Here is a 25,607-nt window from a genome sequence, read left to right on the forward strand (position 1 = left end):
CACACCAACGCGGATGCCCTGTCGCGGTTGTCGCCTCGTCCCGAATGTGTGTGCTTGATGTGGTCGGCGCGTTGTAAACCGCCCAGTGCTGTGCCCGAGGGTGAGTTGGTCGCGGCCGCGAACGCACCGTCGGTTGACGTTCCCGCTATTCCTGCGGGCGGGGACTCGCTACTCTCACTGTCTCTCGTTGAGTGGGGCCAACTCCAGATGGCTGACAGCTCCCTGCTCGCGTTGCGTCGCAGGGCGGGAGGTCCCGAGGAAGGTCAAAAGCGAGCTGGCTCCTGGCTGCTCAAGCAGGGCCTGCTAATGAGATGGGACAATATGTCCCGGCGGCACGCACTCGTCGTGCCTTCCGCTATGCGGGGCAAAGTTGTTCTGGCCGCACACGAGCGCCTCTTGCATCTGGGTGTAAACAAAACGCTAGGTCTGCTCCAGGGTGACTATTATTGGCCGGGGATGGGGAGCGATGTGGTCAATATAATGAAGGGGTGTGTGGATTGTGCCAAACGGAAACCACCGCGCGTTGCGCCGAATCCACCGCTGCAGTCCATTCAGGTCTCGCGCACTAACGAGCTCGTTGCGCTGGATATTTTGGGGCCTTTTCCTGTCACGCCTAGGGGTAACAAGTACCTGTTGGTTGGTGTGGAATACTTTACCCGATGGCCTATGGCGTGGCCACTCGCCAACCAGTCGGCAGCGGCTGTAGCGAACGCCTTTGTCCAAGGCTACGTCTTGGGCAAGGGGGCTCCCGAACGCTTGCTGACCGACCAGGGAAAGAATTTTTCGAGCAAATTGCTGCAGGAGGTGTGCGACCTGTTGGGTACAAAAAAGGTGCGTACCTCCCCGTACCACCCACAGACTGACGGGATGGTGGAGCGGCTCCACAGAACTTTAACTTCCATGTTGTGCCAGCAGGTGTGCGAGGCACAGGTTGACTGGCACTTGCAGGTCCCGGGGGTCCTCGCCGCGTACAGAATGGCCCCCCATGCAGCAACGGGATTTTCCCCATTTTATCTGATGTACGGTCGGGAGGCCGATCCGCCCATGGAGACTCAGCTGGGACTTTCCGTGCCACGGCCTAATTCCAAGTTGGCCAACCATATTAAATTTAACATTGAAAAACTGGCCGAGGCACGGGAGGCCGCACGGCTTAATTCGAGGTCTCGCCAAATCGCCAACGATCGCTTGAGTGCAAGGAGGGTGTCCGTGCACGATTGGAAACCGGGCGATAGGGCCTGGCTGCATTGCCCCCATGCACCTTTGGCTACGTCGCCTAAATTATTGAGGCCATGGCGGGGACCCGTGGAGGCCGTGCCGGTTGCACGCCCCCAGTGTGTGCAGATAAAGTGAGGAAAGCGACGTTGGTACGTTCACCCCTCCCGGCTGAAACCGTTCTCGCCACCATATGGCCTTCCTTTGTGTCGGGAGGACCGAGCATGTGATGTGACCGACGACCCGGGGAGGGAAATGTCTCCGCCTGATCCTCACATGTTTTCGCCTGATCCACTCCCAGGTGTCTCGGAACTGACGGCTGCCGACGACCGGCGACCGGATCCCCGCGGCACGGACGGTTCTTCCAGGCCCGATCCGTGCCTTCCTGGGCTGCCGGAGCCACCGGACGGTCGACAGCGTCCTGTCCTGTACGACGGACCGGCCAGGCGGACTCGCGCTAGATCGCGCAACTTTTCCTGACCCAATAAATGAGGCGGAGGTGCAGGACGAGTCGGCCGGATCGTCTCGTCACGGCGTTCCCCGTTCGTTCGACCGCTCTATCGTTCCGTTCAAGGAGCAAGCGGGAGGGGGATCGGGAGTCGAGGAGACACTGGACACGTCGGTTTTTTTTTACAAAATAACTTTTATTCTGTTGCTCGTCGGTTTGTACATAGTTCGTTGTTGTTACTGGTTAACGTTGTGTTGTGTTGTTGTGTTGTGTTGTTGTGTTGCGTTGTGGTTATGTTACGGGGCACAATTGGGGAGTGGGGTTTTTTTTTTGTTTTAGCAGCCAGGCCGGCTGCGAGCTATGTGGGAGGGGGTGATGTAGGGGTGATACACGCTAGCAGTAGGGATCGTGGGGCAGCGCGTGGTGATTGGCTGTATAGTGGTGACGCGCGCTGACAGTGATGGATCGTGTGGCAGTGCGTGCTGATTGGTTGTGTGCGCTGACACGAGCTGGGAAAAGGGATCGTGTAGCAGCGCGTGGTGATTGGTCAACTAGGGTGGTGCTCACATCGACGTCCGCATAGGCTCCGTCTCCCCGGGAGCGGAGGACTATAAAAGGCGATGCGCGCGGGCGCTCGGGGAGTTGGTGACCAGTGAAGACGGAAGACGGAGGAGGAAGAGATAGGGCCCTGAGACCCCTAGTCCCGCTGTCCTTGTAAGGGCCGGGACCCTGTGTGGCTCAGAGGCGGGACCTTGGGACCCGGGGCCGGACGTCCGTGTGAGGGCCGGGCCACGGGACCCAGTGGTCGCGACCCATACCCAAGCTGGGGTGGGTCTGTAGGTTCCCCTGGAAGCTACGGGGCTGGAGAGCCCGTGTGTGTGTAGCCGGGTGGAACGTGTAGCGTGAGCTGTAGTGACCACACGTGTCGGGTGGAACGTGTAGCGTGAGCTGTAGTGACCACACGTGTCGGGTGGAACGTGTAGCGTGAGCTGTAGTTGTCCACACGTGTTATTGTGCACAAGGAAAGAGTTAATAAAGTGTGCTACCCGTCAAGTGGTCTCCCGCCGTAATTTACAATATTACATATATACGACCGGTCAACAGACGGCAGCCTGCATCTCCATCCGTGGGTGGAGTCTCTTTGGTGGGACGACAACAAAGTGCCTCTGTTGTCTGTTCCCAGCCGCCTGCCCGCCTTGGCTTGATGTGTTGCGTTCGCTTCAGTCTACACGCGTGTTGATACCGAGATTCGAAGTCTGACAATTAGAGGCCGACCGAAAATCTGTTTCCGTTTCAGCGCCGAAAGTTGGCAAAGGGTCTTTCGGCATAGTTTCTGTTTCGGCCGAAGCCGAAAAGTTCGGTTTCGGCCGAGAGTATTTTTTTTACTTTCGGTTTACTGTCGGTTTCGGCCGAAACCAGAAATTCAGTTTCGGTCGGCCTCTATGACAAACCTTACTACTTGGCTGTGTCGGATGGTATATATATATTTACGCGATCTAACCCAAAACAACGATTGTGCAATGCATCTTAATTTACATGCCTATCAATCACGGTTCTCACACCACGTTTAGATTGTTGTCCTTCCCCCGCACCTCCGATTTGCACGGTTGGCTACGTACGGTGCGAAAGAAGTTCAACATACATTTCCTCCGTAGATCCCAATGCGCCACCGTGTATGGAAAGGAAACAAACAAAACCTGCACTCGTTCTCATTGCAAGCATTAGATTACTTTCCCCACAAATGCATCAACGCCTGTGTTTTTCGGATCTTTATCTGGATTATTTCACGATTTTCAGTGAGCATAGAAAAACATGAGGGGGGTGGAGCGGTGATGCAGCGGTTAGCAGCCTATCCTGTGAGCCGAGACATCTGAGTGGTGACAGGCATTTGAACAGGGTTTGGGGTGTGTGTGTCTCCCGTTACCATCCCGCACACAACCCTACCGCATGTGGATGACAAATTACTATATTATTTGTTTTACAAAAATTAACGAGTTGTGCCGAACTCTTGGGTTCTTTCTGTCACGTAGGTAGAAATAAAATAAAACACATCACGACGTGACTTTACCGAAATAACCAAAGACTATGGATTCCTGTAGTTACGAAAGCTTCAAATCAAGATTGTGCCGAACTGTTATTTCACCATAGCAGGTTTGCTTCTAAATAAATTATCGAGTGTCAGCTCCAGTTAAGAAAAAAAGTCACCAAATTAGTTTTTTTTACCCACAAAATTAATTCAAGATAGCAGAATCAATGTTTTAATCATCGTTAGCGTTGGAGACTTGAGTGGCAAGGCAAGTTACACGAAACAGCCTAAACGGTGACCGTGAGCTAATTAATAAACGGTGCGATCATTATCACGTGTCTGTTTTGCCAATTTCTGCAGCATGTGCTTACGTGCGACGTGCGTGGCTGGGTGCAGTGCCACTGAAATTGGATCAGGGGCTAAAGATAGGCCCCCCACTATTGCACCCATCCCCTTCCCGACACTTGCCGCCAACACACAGAACACCCAGTCTGCACAGCACAGATTTACGATAGACGGCCTCGTTCTACAGCAGAACCTGTCCCCGATCGAACAAGGACAGTTGCTCTTTTTTTTTTCCACACGAGCCCCGGAATTATACGAAAAGCATTTCCACAGACTCGGGAGAACTGATTTTTAGTTTGTCGTTTAAAAGTGAGTTCACAAAGTAAAAAAAAGTCACGTTTTTCTTCTGATAAAATAATTTGCGGCACCCAAGGCTGAAGTTCATCACGGGAGGGGGTTTCTTGTTGTGTATTCTTTTAGCGCAAAAAATCAGCACAGGCTAATAAGGTACGTGGGATATTTTAGAGTGTATATATATTTAACATCACTTAATATTATGGTAAAATTACTGTAATGTGTCCATGCATGTCATCTGTGTTATTGTATGAGAGGGCAACGTTGCGTACCCAACCATCAACATATTCTCTCTGGACCAATTAACAGCCCACACCCAGTCAAGTTGTGGTGCACGGTGTAAATATCGTTCTCTGTCGATGTCCACAAATTCCACGTTATTGCCACTCAGAAATACGTGCGTAATCTCGCATTCACTTTCGCATTTCTTCACGGTAAAGCATCTTTCCATTGTTCACAGCATCTCGCACTTTATTTCTGTCCGGTAACCTACTTGTGCGATGGTGAACTGCAATTTTATATAGATTTTCACGTATTCGACATTAATGTTCACACATTTACCTACACCTAAGTTCCAAGCGAGTCAGATATGCGACTGTGCGATGCCCTGACTGCGAGCGTTCTCCGAAGGCACGAGTTTGAGTGGGGACTCATTTCTATTTGCTACTCAATCTGATGATGATGAAGAAGAAGACTGCCCTGATAAGCTTTTCTTAAGTCCCAACAGTTGGGGGCCGCTGTGAATGTCCATCCAAACCTTTAGTCAAAGTGAGATTAACTATTTCTAGATTTGAAGCTTTCGTGACTGCAAGGATTCATATTCTATATAAAGTCACGTAGGTAAAACATTAAAATTAATGAAAGTAAAATAAAATAAAAATCACGACGTTTCGGAGGCAACACAAGTCTCCGTCATCAGGTGGGACCGTCCCACCTGATGACGAAGACATGTGTTGCCTCCGAAACGTCATCAGGTGGGACCGTCTCACCTGATGACGGAGACTTGTGTTGCCTCCGAAACGTCGTGATTTTTATTTTATTTTACTTTCATTAATTTTAATGTTTTACCTACGTGACTTTACCGAAAAAACCTAAGAATATGAGATTAACTATACCTGTACATTACAAAGTGGAAAGCTTGCTCCACATTACATGTTGTAATCCCCCACATTCTGACCAATAAATGCACCGATGTTTGTCTTGTCAGGGGTAAGGTTTTGAAGTAAAGCATTGTCCCTCCGTGGTGAAGGGGATTGTGGCTTGGCTAAATTGAGGCACGGAGGAGAGACGTTATCTCCCCCGTCTGATATACAGGATGTCGTGGGTTCGATCCTGACTGACGCCTGTATATTTGGAGTTTGCATGTATCTCTCCCCGTGGTCGTGTGCATTTTTCTCGGGGTCCTCCGGGTTTTCCCTCCACATTTAGAAACATGCGTTTAGAGTATTTGGCTGCTATATATTTCCACATGATTAGACACTTCGTTGAACTATCATTTGTGGCCAAGTCGCAACTCAAAAAGGGATACACAGCTCAGTGTGCCTTACCTGATAAAATAAATGAATAAATTGTATTTTTATTGGGGCATGGAGGCCAGATTTTCCAATCAAAATCCTCAATTAGTATTTTTTTTTTGCTGAAAACAATACAAGAGTTAGATTCACCCCATGAGTAGGTGAAGAATCGCGGGAATTCTAAGTTACTTCTCTGAGTGAATGACTGGAACACAAAGCGATGCATGGACTGTTGGTATTGCCACTGTGAGATTTTTGCATGCAAGACCTGAACATGTAAAATCACTAACAAAAATACAATACAGCCAATCAGTAAGGTTTATCACGTAAACAAAAGTGCCAATTAGTTACTAGTTTTGATTTGAAGCTTTCGTGACTGCAGGAATTCATACTCTTTGGTTCTTTCAGTAAAGTCATGTAGGTATAAAATAAAATAAATCACGACGTTTCGAGCGCAACACAAGTGTCTGTCATCAGGTGAGAAAGCATGGTCTGCTGCTGAGGCAGACTGTTTTAAAAAAAATTGAAATGGGTGTAGCCCAAGGGTCATAAAAAAGTGGCCGGGGCTAGTGATGTTAATGTGATAAATTAACATGTAACTGTAAGATAGAAGGAGAGCGGCCTCTTCGACAAGGGAGTGCAACCCAACGGGTGCAATCCAAAGGGCATGTGAGTATGAGAGTGCAATCCAAAGGCATGAAGGTACAATGCAATGGACATGTGAGCATGAGAGATCTAAGAGAGAGGCATAGAGAGACAGAGACACAGAGAGTCGGAAATAACCGCTGACATAGGCAGGTAGGATGGAAACATCACAGTCAGTTAAGACTTTACCTGGTTGATAACGTCCTTCCAATGATTGCTCAGTTTGTACCCATCCTCTCCGTTGAAGTTGTGTCGTGTTTATATATCTGGATGGCTTCATGAACAAATCTCTGAAGGTAGCCGGTAGGTTTGCAGAGTACCTTCGTTTTGGAAAAATCTATTTTATGTGAGCCCACAGCATTAAAACAATGATCAACAATGGCAGAGGTATTAGTCCTACCGTATTCTTAGGTTTTTTCGGTAAAGTCACGTAGGTAAAAATTTTAAATTAATAAAAGTAAAATAAAATAAAAATCACGACGTTTCAGGAGGCAACACAAGCTTCCGTCTTCAGGTGGAACCGTCACAGCCCGACAGCTGTATCAAGTAAATAAGAGGATTACAGGAGATACCATTCCGTATATATAATGTTTGAGTGGGGGCGGGGAAGGGCCAGGACTGGCCCACTTTTTATTATTATGGTAAGGTGCGGCTTGAGACTATGAATAGACTGCATAACAGAAGACTGAGCCTTTATTATGGAGAGGTTCGGTTTGTGACTATGCCTAGCCTACATAACAAAAGTGTGAAAAAAGAAAGCTAAACCTGGTAGAAAGCTAAACATGGTAAAACAAAACTGGCTGTTCATCAGTAACCTGTAATAGTTTTCTGTCAAATAAGATGGTCCAAATAAGTGTAGTTAAATCTTTTTTGCATGGTTAATCACATCTTTCCAATGATTACTCAGTTTGTAACCATCATCACGGTTGAAATTATGTATGTGTTTGTATATTTGTATGGCTTCGTGTACAAACCTTTGATGGTAGCCAGGAGGTTTGCAGAGCACCTTGGTCTCAGAAAAGACAATTTCATGAGAGCCCACAGAGTTGTAGCAATGATCGGTAACGGCCGAAGAATCAGTTTTGCCGTGTTTCAGATCTGACTTGTGCTCGCGGACACGATCAGAAACATGACGTTTCGTTTCTCCAATGTAGCAATCACCACAACTGCAACTCAATTTGTAGACTCCAGGATACTGTAAGTCAGGAACAACATCCTTCACAGATGGAATCAGATCACGGATTTTATGCACTGTACTGAATCGGACTTGGATCTTATGTTTGTTTAGAATTTTGGAGATCTTTTTGGTCACGCCTGCTATGTATGGTAACGTGATAGTTTTGGTCGGAGTTTCATGTGGCTGTTTCTGTATGGTGGGAGAAACAGCTTGGCGGATGGTGCGGTCAGAGTATCCGTTCATCCTGAGGGCCCGATGTACATGTCTTAATTCACCGGCCAGGTGGTGTTGGTCAGAAATGCCATGGGCTCTGTGGTATAGCGTTTTGATGAGAGAATTCTTTTGAGATGGGTGGTGGTGGGAATCCGGTTTCAAGTAGGAATTTGTGTGGGTGGCTTTCCTGTAGACAGAATGTCCCAAGGATCCGTCAGGTCTCCTCTCAAACAGAATATCCAAGAATGGTAGTTTACCATCTTTCTCCACTTCCATGGTGAATCTAATGGATGGGTGTCTAGAATTGATGTGGTCCAAGAAGTGGTTCAATGCTGGGAGGCCATGTGGCCAGATGACGAAAGTGCCATCCACATACCTCTTCCACAGGGAAGGACGCAGGGTGGATGTCTGGATGGCGTCTGATTCAAACTTTTCCATGAACATGTTGGCTATAACTGGTGACAAGGGGGAGCCCATAGGGGTACCCTCATTCTGTTTGTAGAAGGTTTTACCAGGTTTAGCTTTCTTTTTTCACACTTTTGTTATGTTGGCTTGGCGTAGTCACAAACCGAACCTCTCCATAATAAAGGCTCAGTCTTTTGTTATGCAGTCTATTCATAGTCTCAAGCCGCACCTTACCATAATAATAAAAAAGTGGGCCAGTCCTGGCCCTTCCCCCCCCCCCTCAAACATTATATATATACGGAGTGGTATCTCCTGTAATCTCTCATTTACTTGATACAGCTGTCGGGCTGTGACGGTTCCACCTGAAGACGGAAGCTTGTGTTGCCTCCGAAACGTCGTGATTTTTATTTTATTTTACTTTTATTAATTTGAATTTTTTACCTACGTGACTTTACCAAAAAAAACCTAAGAATATGAATCCTTGCAGTCACGAAAGCTTCAAATCTAGAATTAGTCCTACCGTGTTTCAGATCTGCCTGTTCACGAACGCAGTCCGAGACATGTCGTTTCGTTTCCCCAATCTAACTGCTGCCGCAACCACAACTCAGTTTGTAGACACCAGGGTATTGCATTTCAGGAATCAAATCCTTTACAGATGAGATTAAATCACGGATTTTGTATACTGTGTTGAAACGAACCTGGATCTTGTGTTTTTTTTAAATTGGTTCAGTGCTGGCAGGCCATGTGGCCAGATGACGAACGTGTCATCTACGTATCTCTTCCACAAGGAAGGATGTAGGGTGGATGTCTGGATGGCATCTGTCTCAAATTTCTCCATGAAAACATTCGCTACCACTGGCGATAAGGGAGAACCCATTGGGGTACCCTCGTTGTTTGTAGAATGTACCATTTCAGGTGAAGTATGTGTTGGTAAGACAATGCCTTACCAAAGTTGGTACATCTGGATTCAGTCCTTGTTGGACCAAGTGTTCAATGATTGCAATGGTGTCAAGTACAGATACATTGGTGAACAGAGAGACTACATCGAAACTGACAAGCAAATCATCCGGAGACAGTGAGATGTCCTTGATTAGAGAAACCAAGTGAGCTAAGTTAAGTACAGCTGAGGTGGCCTTGCCCGTGAAAGAAAGCAGGGTCTCAGACATAAATCAGGCCAGTTTGTAGGTGGGTGAGTTAATGGTGGAGACGATAGGACGGAGCGGGGTACCTACTTTGTGGATTTTTGGAAGGCCATAAAATCTGGGTGGTCTAGCAGCCGAAGTGTTTAGGGAGCTCTGCTTGGTCTGATCGATTAGAGAAGTCGATTTAGTGATGATATTGTTGGTTTTTGTAGCTAGGCAGTTGGTGGGATCTCTGTTGATTTTGGTATAGCTGCCATCATTAAGAAGGTCCTGAATTTTGTTGTTGTAAGTGGTTGTATCCATGATGACAGTGGCATTGCCCTTGTCAGCTGAGAGGTTGACAATGTCATCTGTTTTTTTTAATTTAGAGAGTTCAAAACGCTCGTCCTTGCTGATGTTGCTAATGGATTTCTTAGCGTTTTTGAGGATAGCAGCGATTTCAGATCTAGCAACGTCTGCCGGGATGTGTTCCAAGCCTTTGAGGGCTACGTCAACCTGGGCGATTACATCATCCACTGGGATATGTTTGGGGATGACTGCGAAATTCAACCCTTTAGCTAGTACCAATTTTAGGCTGTCGGAAATTGGGATGTTACTCTGATTGATGGCAATCTTGTTAACATCTAACTTTTTAACGTGTGGCTCTGGCTTCTTTTTTGACAGGAGGTTGAATTTAGTAATCATGTTAACTTTACATTTGGTTGACATTGAAGTAGCAGAAGAGACTGTCATGTTTTCTACATGTTCCCAATCAGAAGTGGACATTTTATGTTAATTTTAAGTGTGATTGTAAGAGAGTCTTGTCTAAATTATCAAGTTCAAATCGGAGCAATTTTATTCTCTCTGAGTGTAGCGATAGGCTAGCTTTGAACAAGATCCGTTTAGCGTTAGGAGAAGTGACAGCAGCAGATGTGAGTGAAAATGTGATCGGTATTACCTTGTTATCGCGGCATCTCTTGAGAAATGTTAGCGACTCGATCAGGTGAGCCTTCTTGTCTCGCAGTCTGTTAAAAGCTCTAACAGATGTGTGGAAACCCTCCCGTAGAGGCGATTCAATCTTGCTGTTTTTATACAAATAAAGTGTTAAGAATGTGTTTATGAATACCGCTAGCTCATTATGTCTCTGCACGGGACAGACTTTCTCATTCAATATTTCCTGCAACATCGCTGGGCTGGCTTAAGGCACTACCACTAGAATACAAGCTACGCCCATCCATTGCACACCAGCACCACCACCGAACACACCACGCAGTACAGTATTATGAGGATAAAATAAGGCGAGATGGATGCTGCGTTCGAACATAATTCCGGAACAGCGTTTCAGAGATCGTTCCGGCTGATATTAAGCACCGTCTACGCAGTAAAAAATTTTCAAGCTTTCACCTACTACCTGTAAGAGCCGGGAAGTAACCTAGGCGTGCTCTTTACGTAAAAAAGCAAGGGGTTAAAACTATTATTCAAACAATTACTGGCCACATTCAAACGTACGTCAAAGCTTTTTAAGATATTGGTTACATGTCAGGATGTAGGCCAGGCCAATGTCCTTTTGAGAGACTGGTTTCCTCAAACATCTGGAATTTCCCCAGCTGCTCAGGATCGCCAGTGGAGATCGTGGATTCAACAACAACAATGTCCATGATGCATTCTTTCCCTTGGAAAGGTGCCACCTTTGAGATACACAAAAATACTCGAGGCATATCATGGAACTAAGAATATCTCACAATACCAGAAGAGGGGAGAACAACATGCACATGCATTGTCTTGAGTGGTGTCTTATTATGCAACTCACACTTTTTTTTATATATACCGAGAAAACTTTCTAATTTCCCAGGACTAATACCCCAAAACGAAAATGCAGGAAAGGAGCATGATCCTGGGAAAATCTGGACAGGTGGCAACGCTCCGACCTTGAACTTTATTCACACTCAGGTGTGTCGATAAACGGCAATGTGGGCGGATGCGCTCGTCCATTCTAACTCATTGAACGCCCTCTACGTTGTGCGGGGGTGGACGGCGGTGATGACCGGTTGGTAACGTGGGAGGTTATTCCACGGGGCGCTGACGTGATAGGAACTCTGACAATTCTGCTCAAACTGACAACGCTGGTCTTCGCAGAAAGTTGAATTTTACACCAGCAGAACTTTCCTCAGCCAATGGACACCCCGTTCATGATTTTTTTCTTAATGTAGGGCTGTTACAGAGGGGCTGTTTGTGTAGGGCTGTTTGCATAGGGGCTAACGGATAACAAACACAGTGGGCGGGGACTCCGTGAGCACACGGGGTGGTGCCCGCAACGACGTCCGTACTGGACGGCGTGAGGGGGGTTTCGATCCTCTAGGGGGGTATAAAAAGGGTTGAGCCAGAGAGCTCGGGGCTCAGTCTTAGTGTAGTTAAGGGAAGAGAGAAGACCGGCCAGATAGGCCCTGGACTCCCCCTGGGACGCCGCCCTTGTAAGGGCAGTGCAGGCTGGAGCCAGTGGCGTGGTCCCGGAACCAGAGTCAGACCTCTGGGATTCCGGGTACCGTAGCCCGACTAACCAGTGTCGGGCCAGACAGCCTCCCCTAGCCCGTTAGCGGAGGACTCAGCTAGGAAGGCTAGCTAGGGGTGAATTCCCAGTTGTACGGGTGAGGGGGCCGATACATCCCTCCAGTATTGTAAAGACATTGTGCAAATAAATACGTGTGCCTTACCCCGTTGTCCACGCGTCTTCAAGAACACTTCATCTGGCGTCAGAAGAACCAAGAACATGGACACGCGCCAAACAGCTCGAGCCAGGGAACAGCAAACGGAAGACGCCGCCGAAATTGTCGAGCCCGAGATGGCTCAACAAGACGACGTGCAGCCGGGGCCGGACGCGTTCTTGCCGGAGCATCGCCATGGAGAGGAGCAGCGGACAGACCACCTGAGGCTGGCTCACGAGAGGCTGGCGGAACTGCTCTACGCCGCTGCCGCTACGCTGGAGAACATCACACGGCTGGGGGCTGGTGGTCCACCGCGGGGCGAGGGGAACCGGCGTCCGGAGCGCCTTCCCGCCATTTCTGAAGATTCGAATTTTGAATTTCCCGCCATCGACGCGGCGACCGCTAGGGGCGTGGCCAACCTCAACCTGGGGTCCGACATCGGCCGCGCTGGGGCTGCCGCATCAACGACGGAGGAGGGCGCGTCATCAAAGCTGCGACAGGCGATGCCATCTGCCGTTCGCGCCGAGACGCAGCCGGGTCGGGGAGACAGCAGCCCAGAGGACTCCACGGCAACTGCTGCGCTGCATCAAAGGCTGCCCCCGCTTAAAGAATTCGTGGGCGCAGAGGGCGACTGGAGCGGCTTCCGAAGACGCTTCCTCGCCCACCAAGAAATGGCTAAATGGACAGACGCAGAAGCTCTCAACGCCCTGCCGGCGCTCCTGGACGGCGACGCGCTTGCCGCTCTAACATCGGCACCGAAGGAAAGGCGCTCTACGTTACCAATGGCGCTGCAGCTGCTGGGAGGGGTCTACGGACCATCGGCGGAATGTAGACAGGAGTTCTACGACCGCAAGCGGGGAGAAAAGGAGTCGCCCCTGGCGTACCGAACGAGCCTCCTGGCGTTGGCCAAGTCGGCCTTCCCCCGTATGGATGACGACGGCATCGACGCTATGGTGACGGAGAAAATACTCCTCCTGGCTGACGATCTTGACATCGCTGTCGTCGCACAGGAGGACGCGGAAATGACATCGCTCCAGGCGGCGCGGCTCCTCCACGCAAACCTCCTGTCGCTCCGGCGAAAAGCCAGCAGGGCATCGGCGGGGCGTGCGGTGGCTGCAGCCACCCTTCCGACGGAGGAACTCTACGCCGTCGACCACCGACGGCAACAGGCGACGAGTGCACGGCCGGGCCAGGACGGGTCGGGCCGTTCCGACCATTCGTCACCTCCGACGTCGCTCCCGCGGTGTTTTAACTGCGGCGTCCGGGGCCACGTCGCCTCGGGGTGCCGCTCTCCTCGTCAGCGCGGGACGACACCTCACCGGGACGACGGGCCTCATCCCAAGCTCCACCATCAAAAACCGGCGAGTCGCGGCACCCCACACGTTTGGCCCACACACACACCCGTCACGCACTCAAACACCGCGACGAGAGGGGGGCCGGTATCACGCACCATCGCACCATCACGCACCACTCCGGGTACCCATATCGAACCCGGCCAGTGGTCCGTGCTGGCCGATCGTGTGGTTGCCGCATCGTCGGGATCGTCGGCCGTTGTGGGGTACATCGACGGGGTTGAAGTGCGCATCCTGGTCGATACGGGAGCATCGGCGACTATTATTTCGGAATTAATTTATAATATTCTCCCCGTCCGGAGTCGTCCCTTGATGCCAGTTAACATACCATTCTATGCGGCTAACGGGGGCTCACTTGGCATCATCGGACAAATTCGTGCCCAAATTTGCATCGGGGAAATAAAATTGTCTGGGCCGATTTTTGTTTCTTCCTCGCTGGCGGTTCCGTGCCTGCTGGGGACGGACTTCCTGGCCAAAATGCCGATTGTAATTTTGATCGACCAGGGGTGCATAGAGCTTCCATCGGGCAGACGCATGGCGTTTCTGCCATCGCCGGTTGCGACTCGGACGGCGTTCGCGACGGTGCCGGCGCTCGTGGAAAGAACGGTACGCGTTCCTCCGGGGACGCAAATGCTGGTACCCTTGAAACTTCGGCGGCCCCTCGTTAAGGGTGCTGGGGCACAAGGGGTACTGTTGGGACCGTCTAGGGCCGGGGTTAGTGGACCTGACTTACTACCGGCCCAGACCATAGTGAGAGGGGATGGTGAACCCTTCATCGCGGTCCTTAATGTGGGCTCGCGGACGGTGGTGATCCCACAGGGGACCGTGCTTGCTCACGCAACACCGGTGCCGTGTGAGGAACCCGCCGTAAATTGCGTCAACACTGTCCCTGCGTCGCGACCGCATTCGGACAGCGATGAAGGGTGGCTCGAGGCGCTTTGTGCGGGATCGACGGACCTGTCCGATTCAGAGCGTCAACAACTTAAAACACTACTGCGAGAATTTTCCGACGTTTTTAGTCGAAATAAATATGATTTGGGTTGCACTCACTTGCTGCGTCACCATATTGACACGGGTGACAGCGCGCCAATTCGCCAAAATCCGTTTCGGTTGAGTCCCGCCGAAAAGGACCATGTCAAATCGGCTGTTGATGACATGTTGGCCGCGGACATCATTTCTCCTTCCACCAGCCCTTGGGGAGCGCCGATCGTCCTGGTTAAAAAGCAGGACGGTTCGTTGCGGTTTTGCGTTGACTTCCGGCGTCTTAATAAAATTTCGGTTGCCGACGCATACCCGCTCCCTCGGATGGATGAATCGCTTGACGCCTTGGCGGGAGCGCGATTCTTTTCCACACTCGATTTACTTTCGGGATTCTGGCAGCTTCCTCTGGATGATGAGTCAAAGCCTAAAACTGCTTTTCGTACACCGCACGGCTTGTTTCAATTCAACCGGTTGCCGATGGGCTTACACTCAGCGCCGGCAACTTTCCAGCGCTTAATGGAATTGGTTTTGGCTGGACTGCAATGGGAGTCGTGCCTCATTTATTTGGATGACGTTATCGTCTTTGGAAAAACCTTTGATGAACATCTCCAGAGGTTGCGGGCGGTTTTCCTAAAGATGCGGGCTGCTAATTTGAAATTCAAGCCCCAAAAATGCCATTTGTTGCGTGATTCGGTGCGTTATTTGGGGCACATCGTGGGACGCTCAGGTATTGCTACCGATCCCGCCAAAACGCAGTGTGTCAGCTCCTGGCCGACTCCCACCTCGGTGGGAGAGGTCAGGAGTTTCATTGGGTTCGCGTCGTATTATCGACGGTTTGTTGCTGATTTTGCGACAATTGCTAAACCCCTGCACGCTCTAACATCTAAAGGGGTTCGGTTCCACTGGGGTCAAGAGGAGGAGGCTGCGTTCCGCTCCCTTCGGGACGCCCTGGTGAAAGCCCCTCCCTTGATCTACCCTGATTTTTCGAAGCCCTTTTTGCTCGACACCGATGCGAGCAACACGGGTATTGGGGGTGTGCTTTCCCAGGTGGTTGATGGCGTTGAACGGGTGGTCGCATACGGTAGTCGGGTGTTGTCTCCTGCGGAGCAGAGATATTGTGTCACCCGTAGAGAACTGTTGGCAATTGTTTTTTTCATCCAACAGTATCGCCCATATCTGTACGGTCGGCATTTCACCGTCCGCACAGATCATGCGGCACTACAGTATGCCCTGCGGGTTCAACAACCATCGGGACAGTTGTCTCGATGGTTGGAGGTCCTCCAGGATTTTGATTTTGAGACCACTTACCGTAAGGGCGTTCGCCATACCAACGCGGACGCTCTGTCACGCATGCCAACCACCTCGGAATGTGCATGCCTCCTGGGGTCGGGACGTTGCAGACCTTCAGGGGACGCATCGGTTCCGATCCTGGCAGCCACCGACGACGACGAACCACTGCCTGATAATTCGATCGAACAACAGGGAAGGGATTCCCTGTTGGGGTTGCCCGTCACTGAGTGGGGGCGCCTCCAAATGGAGGATACCTCCCTCCTCGGGTGGCGTCGTCGCGTCGGGGGTGCCGGCCGGGTGAAAGGTGATTCGGGTGCATGGGAAATGGTACAGGGTCTGCTCATGCATTGGGACGCGAAATCGCAGCGACATCGGCTGGTCGTCCCTTCGGAGTTGCGAGGCAAAGTGGTGTGGGCCGCGCATGAGCGCCTGTTACATCTGGGGACTCTAAAGACCCTTGCACTGATACAACTAGATTTTTTTTGGCCTGGTATGACGAAGGATGTTGGGGATCTTTTGAATTCATGCCCGCGGTGTGCGCAACGGAAACCGCCGGCACGGGAGTCTAACCCGCCTTTACAATCAATCAAGGTGTCCAGAATAAATGAGCTTGTCGCGCTGGACATCTTGGGCCCATTTCCCGCCACCCCCAGGGGCAATAGGTATTTGCTGACAGGAGTCGAGTATTTTACGCGCTGGCCCATGGCCTGGCCCCTTGCCAACCAGTCGGCAGCAGCCATCGTGGACGCCTTTGTTCAGGGATACGTCCTGGACAAAGGTGCTCCGGAACGGCTGCTGACCGACCAGGGTAGAAATTTTTCAAGCAAATTGCTTAAACAAGTCTGTGACCTCTTAGGCACAAAGAAAATTCGGACCTCCCCGTATCACCCACAGACAGACGGAATGGTCGAGCGCCTGCAACGCACCATTTCGTCTATGATGGCACAGCAGGTCTCAGATTCTCAGACTGATTGGGACCTGCATATTCAGGGGGTCTTGGCGGCATACCGGATGGCACCCCATGCAGCTACGGGATTTTCCCCCTTTTTCCTTATGTACGGTCGCGAACCCGACCCGCCTGTTCGCGCCCAGCTGCAGATCCCCGACCCGCAAGGAAAAACTAAATTGGCTGACCACGTCAAATTTAATCTGGCTAAATTAACAGAGGCGCGGGATGCTGCGAGGTTGAACTCGGACCTCCGTCAAAAGGCGAACGAGCGCCTCAGGCTGGGTCGGGCGCATGTAATACAGTGGAAACCGGGGGACAGGGCATGGTTGCACTGTCCCCAAGTACCCCTGGCCACCTCCCCTAAGCTGGCGCGGCCGTGGCGGGGCCCTGTGGAAGTGGTCGAGGTCTTGCGACCACAGTGCGTGCGCATTCGTTGGGGGAAGCGGCGATGGTTCGTGCACCCCTCTCGGTTGAAACCTTTCGTCGCGGTACACAAACCCACTTCACACATGCGTGGCCAGACGTGTGGGGGGTCGACCGACTCGCTAGCTCCGTCTCCACCGCGCTCACCTAATGCCTTGCCGGCCGTGCCACCTCCAGGTGCATCGGGACTGACGAGCCCGCACCCACCTGCTGCTGCAAGGGACGCCGCGGTTCCCGCGACGTCAGACGCGGACTCTATACAAAACGAACAACCGCCACCGGCGGGTTCGCCACCCGGGATTGCCCCGTGTGACGGGCCTGCAGCAAGGACACGCGCAAAAATGCGCAGACTCTTATAGCGCATTGGACGAACATTTTTTTTTCTTCTTCTCCCTTACGTACGGTTGCGTGGTGCTGCGTCGGTGGGGAGCTCCTAGCACATTTTTCTTTGTGTTGTGTTGCATGTGTGTTGCGAGTTCCCTGCTTAACCTGTATATATGCGTCACTCTTACGGTATTCGTATTTATTCAGGGGGGGTGCGTCGGATTGTTCCCTTCGGGGTTGTGGGTTTTGTTGTTGTCATTGTTGTTGTTGTTGTCGTTGTTGCTGTTGGTTCCTTCATGTTAGCGTTAAAAACGTTTTTTAAGGCACACGCGGGTATCCAGGGGTTAAACAGCCTTTATTAAAGTTGTTGCAGTCGGGACGGCTGCGAGCTGTACAGGGGGGGGTGATGTAGGGCTGTTACAGAGGGGCTGTTTGTGTAGGGCTGTTTGCATAGGGGCTAACGGATAACAAACACAGTGGGCGGGGACTTCGTGAGCACACGGGGTGGTGCCCGCAACGACGTCCGTACTGGACGGCGTGAGGGGGGTTTCGATCCTCTAGGGGGGTATAAAAAGGGTTGAGCCAGAGAGCTCGGGGCTCAGTCTTAGTGTAGTTAAGGGAAGAGAGAAGACCGGCCAGATAGGCCCTGGACTCCCCCTGGGACGCCGCCCTTGTAAGGGCAGTGCAGGCTGGAGCCAGTGGCGTGGTCCCGGAACCAGAGTCAGACCTCTGGGATTCCGGGTACCGTAGCCCGACTAACCAGTGTCGGGCCAGACAGCCTCCCCTAGCCCGTTAGCGGAGGACTCAGCTAGGAAGGCTAGCTAGGGGTGAATTCCCAGTTGTACGGGTGAGGGGGCCGATACATCCCTCCAGTATTGTAAAGACATTGTGCAAATAAATACGTGTGCCTTACCCCGTTGTCCACGCGTCTTCAAGAACACTTCATTAACTATAAAGAATAACTCAAATGTTTAGTTGTGCCGCGATGCTTGCTGAGGCTTGATATGCGGACTACATCGGTCGACGATAAGAACAATGCACGATTATAAAACGTGAAACTCACACACAAAGACGTGGCAGCAACACGCCTACAATAATAACAACAATAATGTCATTTGTAACCCTATATTAGCACTTCCGATTACCACGGTTGGCTACGTACGGTGCGAAATAAGTTCAACATAGAGGACGTACATTGCACAAGCATGAATGATGGTCACTGTGAGGCGTTGTCCACTCGATAAGCCAGGCAACAGAGGCGATGCCTTAAAGTATCCCTTAAAACGTCGGTGTGGATAACACAAACCTGTCAACCTATACGGTTTACACCGTATTATTGTACAGGGAAATGTAGTTTTCAGGTCCATACGGCGTACATCCGTTTCAATACGGAAAAAACATGTTTTGTCTATTTGTGTGTTTCTCCCTTGTGATGGGACTTTGTAGGATGAACGTTGAGATGTATAAGGGGTACGGGGGTGACCAACAAGGTCTGAATTGGTCTGTAATAAGATAGGCACTAATAAGGGGTTGACAGGTATGGTTAACAATAACTATTTGAAAGACGTGCTCTGAAAAATATAGTTGCTTGCAACGTCACGTTACTATATTAAGTTTAACGGATGGACGAGGTCAGCCCGTGCCACTTAAAAGAAGAACATTCTGCGAGCGAGAGAGAGCGAATGCGTGAACGGAGTTTGCGGGAGTTGAGGCGGGTCGAGGGCTTGCGGCAGTGTGGGGGGCACCGTGGCACCACCCCTGGAGGCCACTTCAAAGTTGAACGAACGCGTGGCGCCTGGCAATGGCGGCTCGCTCTCGGGTGATATTTATCCTGCCCCCAAACAGCAACGGGGAGCAAGCGCAGCAACCGAAAAGGCAGACAGTTGAGTGTCCGTACACTGATGGGACTCATTCGTGGTTTCTTTAAAACAACTTCGTCGACGCCGGCGAAATCCAAAACGGCAGCGTCCCCTCTTTAAACGGCCGTTGTTTGTCGTGTGCATCCTCCTAAAATGTATTTTGCATTCCTGTATTATATTAGAATTTCGTCAATTCGTATTGCCTTATTAACTAAACATCTGCGACATGTGATATATCATCTAGCCATATATGACAATATATTTAAACAAATATGTTATAAATAAAGGACTGATGATAGACATTACTTTTAACTTTTCTCTTAAGTTAGAAACATTTAAAATAGCACATACCGTGTGTGTGTATATATAGAGGTGCTGTAAAATGATATGTACTTCACCGTAACCATATATTTAATTATAAATTATACATCGCTTTCGGTAATAATCATGCTTATAGTACATTATTATACACAGCCCTTGAATAATAGAAAAAGAACAATGACACGTAAGAAACGTATGTCCTATTTTTTAAGCTTTATTTATATACTGTATATATTTTAAAACGGAACACGGTTGCACGTTCTCGATGATCGTCTTCCCAAGGGCACCCGGCGTTTATCTGCGGTCAAGGTGAGTGCGTGATGGCCCAATGCTATGATGGATGTGATCCCATTCGTACCAAACAACAACCACAAAAGGTAAATGGTGTGGGGAGGGGCTCCCGAGTGGGCTGTGACCTTTGAGTGACCTTTGAGTCGCATTGTGTGTTGTGGGGGTTAGCTTGGGCGGACACTTCAAGTTGAACGACGTGGGGGTTGGGGGAGGTGAAGGGGGGGGTTACAACACGGGAGAGGAAGAGGAGAACACATTTTTAAATAGATTTTTGTATCGAATGGAATTTTTTTTTATCGAATAGATATTTATTGTGATACTCAGATTGTAAATATTGTGGATTTACTCTCCAAGTACTCAGATTGTAAATGTTGTGGATTTACTCTCCAACACACCGGTGTGCTGTACTAGTGTAGTGACATTGATGAGTCACTGTAGCGCGTGCCGCTGGGAGATTGGTAGACAATGAAATTCGGGGTAACAGCCCGTTCTACCAGTTGCACCTGTGGGCAAGGCACGGAGCCCTCTGGCTGGGCCGAGGGCGGAGCCTGGCCACGCTGTTCAGGCTATAAGGCGAGCTCCGACTCACAGTCGGGGCTGTTGCGATCTGGAGTGGAACGCGTCTTGCAGTCGTCGTTGTGATCTTCGCCCTCTTCAAGCTGTGGGTCTGGCAGCATGTTGGCTGTCCCGACCCAGTGTGTGGTTACCCCCTAAGGCTGTGAAGGCCGGAATAAAAGAGTGAGAGTACCTCTTACTAGTGTCTGTGAATTAGCACACTACACTCGTAACGAATTGGCATGTTCTGTTTACGTGACAAACCTTACTAATGGTATGTTGGGTGATGGCGGGTTTAACGACACATTGACATTTATGTGATCTAACCCAAAAAAAACCTGTATTATGGAAGTACTATTATTATCTCCGCGTGATTAACAATTTTCCTCGTGAATACTTCTTACATTGCTCGTATTTTATAAAGCAATTCAACACCCCGTGCAATCGGCAGAGTATTTGCAGGAACTGATCCATGTTTACTCTCCAGCGGGGTTCCTCAGATGTTTGGATCGCCTTTTTCTAAGGACTCCAGTGAGGTCAAGGCTCTGTTCCTGGGCTGATCGGGCTGTTGGCAGTGCAGATCTCAGACTTTGGAACAACGCTTTGTGCCTTTGGTAATAAGACAATCGGAGTCGTTAGGGCTCTTTAAGTCTATTGAAAACGCGCCCCTTTAAACTGGCCTTCATCCCCACTCGTTCTGGCCGTTTACCCTCTAGGTGCTGTTTATTTTCTGCTTTCCATACACTGTGGCGCATTGGGATCTACGGATGAAATGCACCTTATAAATGTAAATTATTATCATTATTATTGAGCAATAAAATCAAACAAATAGTCCAGTTTCCTCTCCTTTACATTGCACTCCTATTAATTGTGCTTTTGTGTTGTAACTTTCTGACCCGCCTGTACTGGGCATATATGAAAAAGAGCTTTATAGCTCAACAGATTCCTCCAGTATAAATACATATTATTCTGATACACGGTGGAGCTATCCAAGCTTGAGCCTGATTGAGTCACATAGATGGAGACCTCACTCGACATTAGACATCTGCGAGCACGGTTGATCTTTAAAGTGGGAGCATACAATTTAAAATGCAGTGAAGATTTGTCCTGGGATTAATTAGGAGATCATGCACATGCAAGAGAAGGATAACCACTACAGTGCATATGTAGTGAGTTCAGGCACTATCTAGAGGCTCTCCTGGGAAGTATGACTCATTACACGTGCATTTAATTAAGGACCAAGATCGGGAAGCAAATTCCCGATCTTGTTAATACCAGATGATGCTGATTTTAATCTCCGGTGAAACGTCGTAGAAAAGCGTGAAATTTTGCTGGCTTTTAAATTAACCAGATTGCTGAAACACAAACTCAACTGGCACATTTGTCCAGGTGATACTTTTATACTGGTAGGAACCACCTGGTTCCCCCAGCCCACAGGGGATTATTGTGTCCGTCCGTCGTGTATCCAAAAATGAGAGGGGTGGGTGGAGAGGGGAGGGTGGGGAGGGGCTGGGTGGGGAGGGTGGGGAGGGGCTGGGTGGGGAGGGTGGGGAGGGGCTGGGTGGGGAGGGTGGGGCTGGGTGGGGGGTGGGAGGGGTGGGGCTGGGTGGGGAGGGACTGGTCACCCCGTGGTGCCCTTATAAAACTCAACGTTTAACCTACTCACGCCGGCTTGTGCCCGTCCTCACAGTCGGGCAAATTTGCGGAATACACCACGCCGCCGTTGACCCTGGCCATTGACCGAGCAACCCAACGTTCCTACCAGCTCCCTCCCCAGGAATGTGTTTTGTTTGGATGTGGTGGAGCGTTTTAGCCCTAATTGACATCATACCGACATGATCAATCCTAAAATAACTAATTCCACGCATGACATAATCACAGCATGACTTGCTATACATCCCAGGACGTAACAAACGCTCGCCATTGTTACAACTATCCTAACCCTCTCGATAACACCTTCATGTACTTTGCTTCACATGCCATGGCACAGTTTACAAATTAAATCACCACAGAATGCTCAAGCAGTTAATGGCTTCATGCACTCAAGGTGGTAATGCTTGGCCCAGCGGTAGCGCGTTCGCCGCTTGTTGCAGAGGTTCATGGTTCCAATCCAGTAGGCTGCCCTGGTTATTACTGCGGATGTATTAACCTTAAAATACCCCTCGTCTGTTTCATTGGACATTAACGATCCTGTGACGTCATTCAAAAGGAGTAGCCCATTGCGTACAGGTATTGTGGTGCAAAATTAGCTAATTACCTGCAAATTACTCAATTGGGATCAAACGCAGCAACATCGCCCACTCCTGTGAAACTACTACAGACAGCGTCTGCTAAACGTAGCGCCTTCGCGACAGCCTCGCATTTGTAAGAAAAATTCAGCGAACACCAAATGCGATGCCCCGATGAAACTCACTGCACTGGTATCGTACCACCACATTACCATCGTAACGAGTGTCAATGACTGTGTCTAACACAAACTAAATGCGCTTGAGACGTGGGGTTACGGAAGAATGGAATGAGTGAGCTGACGTGATAAGATGTGCTGAGAGAGAATTGCGCAAGCAATGATTACTGAGAAGAAAGGTGGCATATGCTGGACATATTCTGAGACGGTCACAGCTGGAGAGGTGATGAGGATGATTGTGCAGAAAAATTGTAAGGGGAGCGGGTAAGGAAGAGAAGCTGGTAGGATATTGTGAGCCGTTGGACTCAATGAGAGACTGAACATCGTGAATAAAAGAGTGAGAGTACCCTCAGTTATGTGGATGACACTGGATATATTGTGAGAATTGACACACCACAAATCAGTGCGGTTTCAACTGCGCAAGAGTGAAAGATAAAATTAGTCCGAATGCCCGTTGCAAGTGTGATCATGTCTAGAATTACTGTAGACCAGGGGTCGGCAACCAAAATAACAAGAAGAGCCATTTCTTTCCAATTCGGTACAAAATTCAGTATTTCAAGAGCCGCAATGCATCTGAGTACGTACTCATCGTCAAGAAGCAGCCCGTAAAGAGCCGCATGCGGCTCCGGAGCCATAGGTTGCCGACCCCTGCTGTAGACAATAAGTTTGAATACAAATCATAGCGGCTGAAATTGTTTCATTATAATACAATGTGGGCTTACATAACTTCTAAATGCAACCATATTTCAAGACATTGTACAGAACAGTGGGTGTATTTTGTGAATACGCCCACTGTTCTGCAGAATAAAAAAAGTTTCCAAAAAATACAACGTCCAACTCTTAGAATTACAGTATCCGTTTGAATATCATGCAACATCCAGTTTGAATGTTGCATCTGCAGGGAATCTGCGCCCCCTATTGTCCAACGATAAAAGAGGCCACTTGCTACATTTTTACTGGTAGGAACCTCCTGGTTACACCAGCCCACAGGGGATTATTGTGTCCGTCCGTCCGTCGTGCATCCAAAAATGGGAGGGGTGGGGCTGAGTGGAGAGGGGGGGGAGGGGTGGGGTTGGGTAGGGAGGGGAGGAGCTGGTCACACCGTGGTGCCCTTATAAAACTCAACGTTTAACCTACTCACGCCGGCTTGTGCCCGCCCTCATAGTCGGCCATATTTGCAGAATAGACCACGCCGCCGTTGACCCTGGCCATTGACCGAGCAACTCAACGTTCCTACCAGCTCCCTCCGCAGGAATGTGTTTAAGATTAATTTCCATGAAAATCTGTTGTGCGGCCATTCCAGGACAAACAGGGCCACATTGATCTTCTTGGTCACGTAGAAGTGAAGAATGAAACACCACCAAGCTTGGAGCGTATATTTAAGCTGGGTTGGAGGGGGGAAGAAGAGCGCCTTGACAAAATAATTTGCATATCAAGAGGAATTTAGCATATTTATGGAAAATGCGTAGGAGGTGGGCGGGAGGTTTCAAAGTCATATTATGCCCGTGCATTATGCAGGATTAGCAGCATCAAAGGGAAGGTAAGGGGGTAGCATTAACAAAGGGAAGGAATGTGAATAGTATGTAGCTACAGTTACTAAACAACCACGTAAAAAACTAAAGTATGAACTACATAGTATCATCAGTATACTAAATATACTTTCCAATAAGCTGAGCTACTAACAGTAAGTAATACATTACAATTCTACGTCGCAAAAAATATAATATGCTTCCAGCTAAACTTTTTTCTCTTACATCACACGGGTCTACCCCGTACATTGCTCATCAAGAGTTCCGAATGGATGCCATGTCTCATGGCAGGATGAAAAATGTGCACCGTGAATACAATGATGGGGAAAATACTTTCTTAAAAACATTTCACCATTCAATTGTTAAATCAATGTGAATCAAAACAGTCCAATGTAAAAGCAACCCATCAACTTGAATCCTTGTAATGCATGTGTTTTTATCCTGGTGCAATTTCTCGTTCATATCCAGGAGGAATTGCAGATACCAAGGCGCGCGGTGTCATGCGGTACGGGTGCTGTGCCTCTAAATAGCAGGATGGAGTGCGACGTCGCTATCGTTTTTCATGGTAAGTTTGTTTTTCATCCGTGCGTGTGTGACCTCGATTGTGGACTATGGTCAGGGCAGCTTCATGTATACATGAGTAAAAAATAAAGTGTTGATTTCTGTTCATCCATGCCGCTTACCATTTATACGGAATGTATATCTATAATACAGGGTGTTTGAAAAACATAAACCAAATTTCAAAGTAGTATATTTCACCATGGCAACATGTTACAATTACACAAAACGTTACAAACGGTTTAATGAGTTATCAAGTATTACTAACCATTTTATAAATGCTCTATATGCCCTCCACCTGCTGCACGGACAACATCGAGACGATAGTTTGATTCGTCCCAAACGTCTCTCAAAGTGTCTTTTTCCACTGAAGTCACCGCTGCCGTGATTCTGTTTTTGAGGTCATCCAGATTAGTCGCTAATGGTGGCACAAAACCACGTTCTTTGACGTATCCCCACAAGAAAAAGTCGCAGGGTGTGATGTCTGGGGATCTTGGGGGCCAAGAGTGTAGCGCCAAGTCTTGGGGTCCCGTGCGACCTATCGAAGCAGTGTGTCTTGCAAATGACTGAGGCTAGGGCAGCGGTCGGGAACCTATGGCTCGCGAGCCATATATGGCTCTTCCAGTGACGGCATATGGCTCCCAGACAATTTTGAGTTGAAAAAATAAT

The 25,607-nt window shown here is 49.3% G+C and overlaps 1 protein-coding gene across 2 annotated transcripts in view; it reads left to right on the plus strand.

The window, feature by feature from the left end:
• Nucleotides 1-4,176: 4,176 nt before the first annotated feature.
• Nucleotides 4,177-25,607, plus strand: part of LOC133346972 (anoctamin-8-like) — a 65,340-nt gene continuing 43,909 nt past the window's right edge. The window contains exons 1-2 of one of the 2 annotated variants that reach the window (XM_061558820.1): nt 4,177-4,478; nt 24,849-24,945. In XM_061558820.1, the coding sequence (XP_061414804.1) occupies nt 24,915-24,945 (31 nt within the window). In that variant the 5' untranslated portion in view covers nt 4,177-4,478; nt 24,849-24,914. The remainder of the gene's footprint in view (nt 4,479-24,848; nt 24,946-25,607) is intronic. The other variant, XM_061558821.1, reaches the window with a different exon arrangement.

This window comes from Lethenteron reissneri, chromosome 25, assembly GCF_015708825.2.
Source record: "Lethenteron reissneri isolate LAM-NWPU_2019-01 chromosome 25, ASM1570882v1, whole genome shotgun sequence".
NCBI lineage: Eukaryota > Metazoa > Chordata > Hyperoartia > Petromyzontiformes > Petromyzontidae > Lethenteron > Lethenteron reissneri.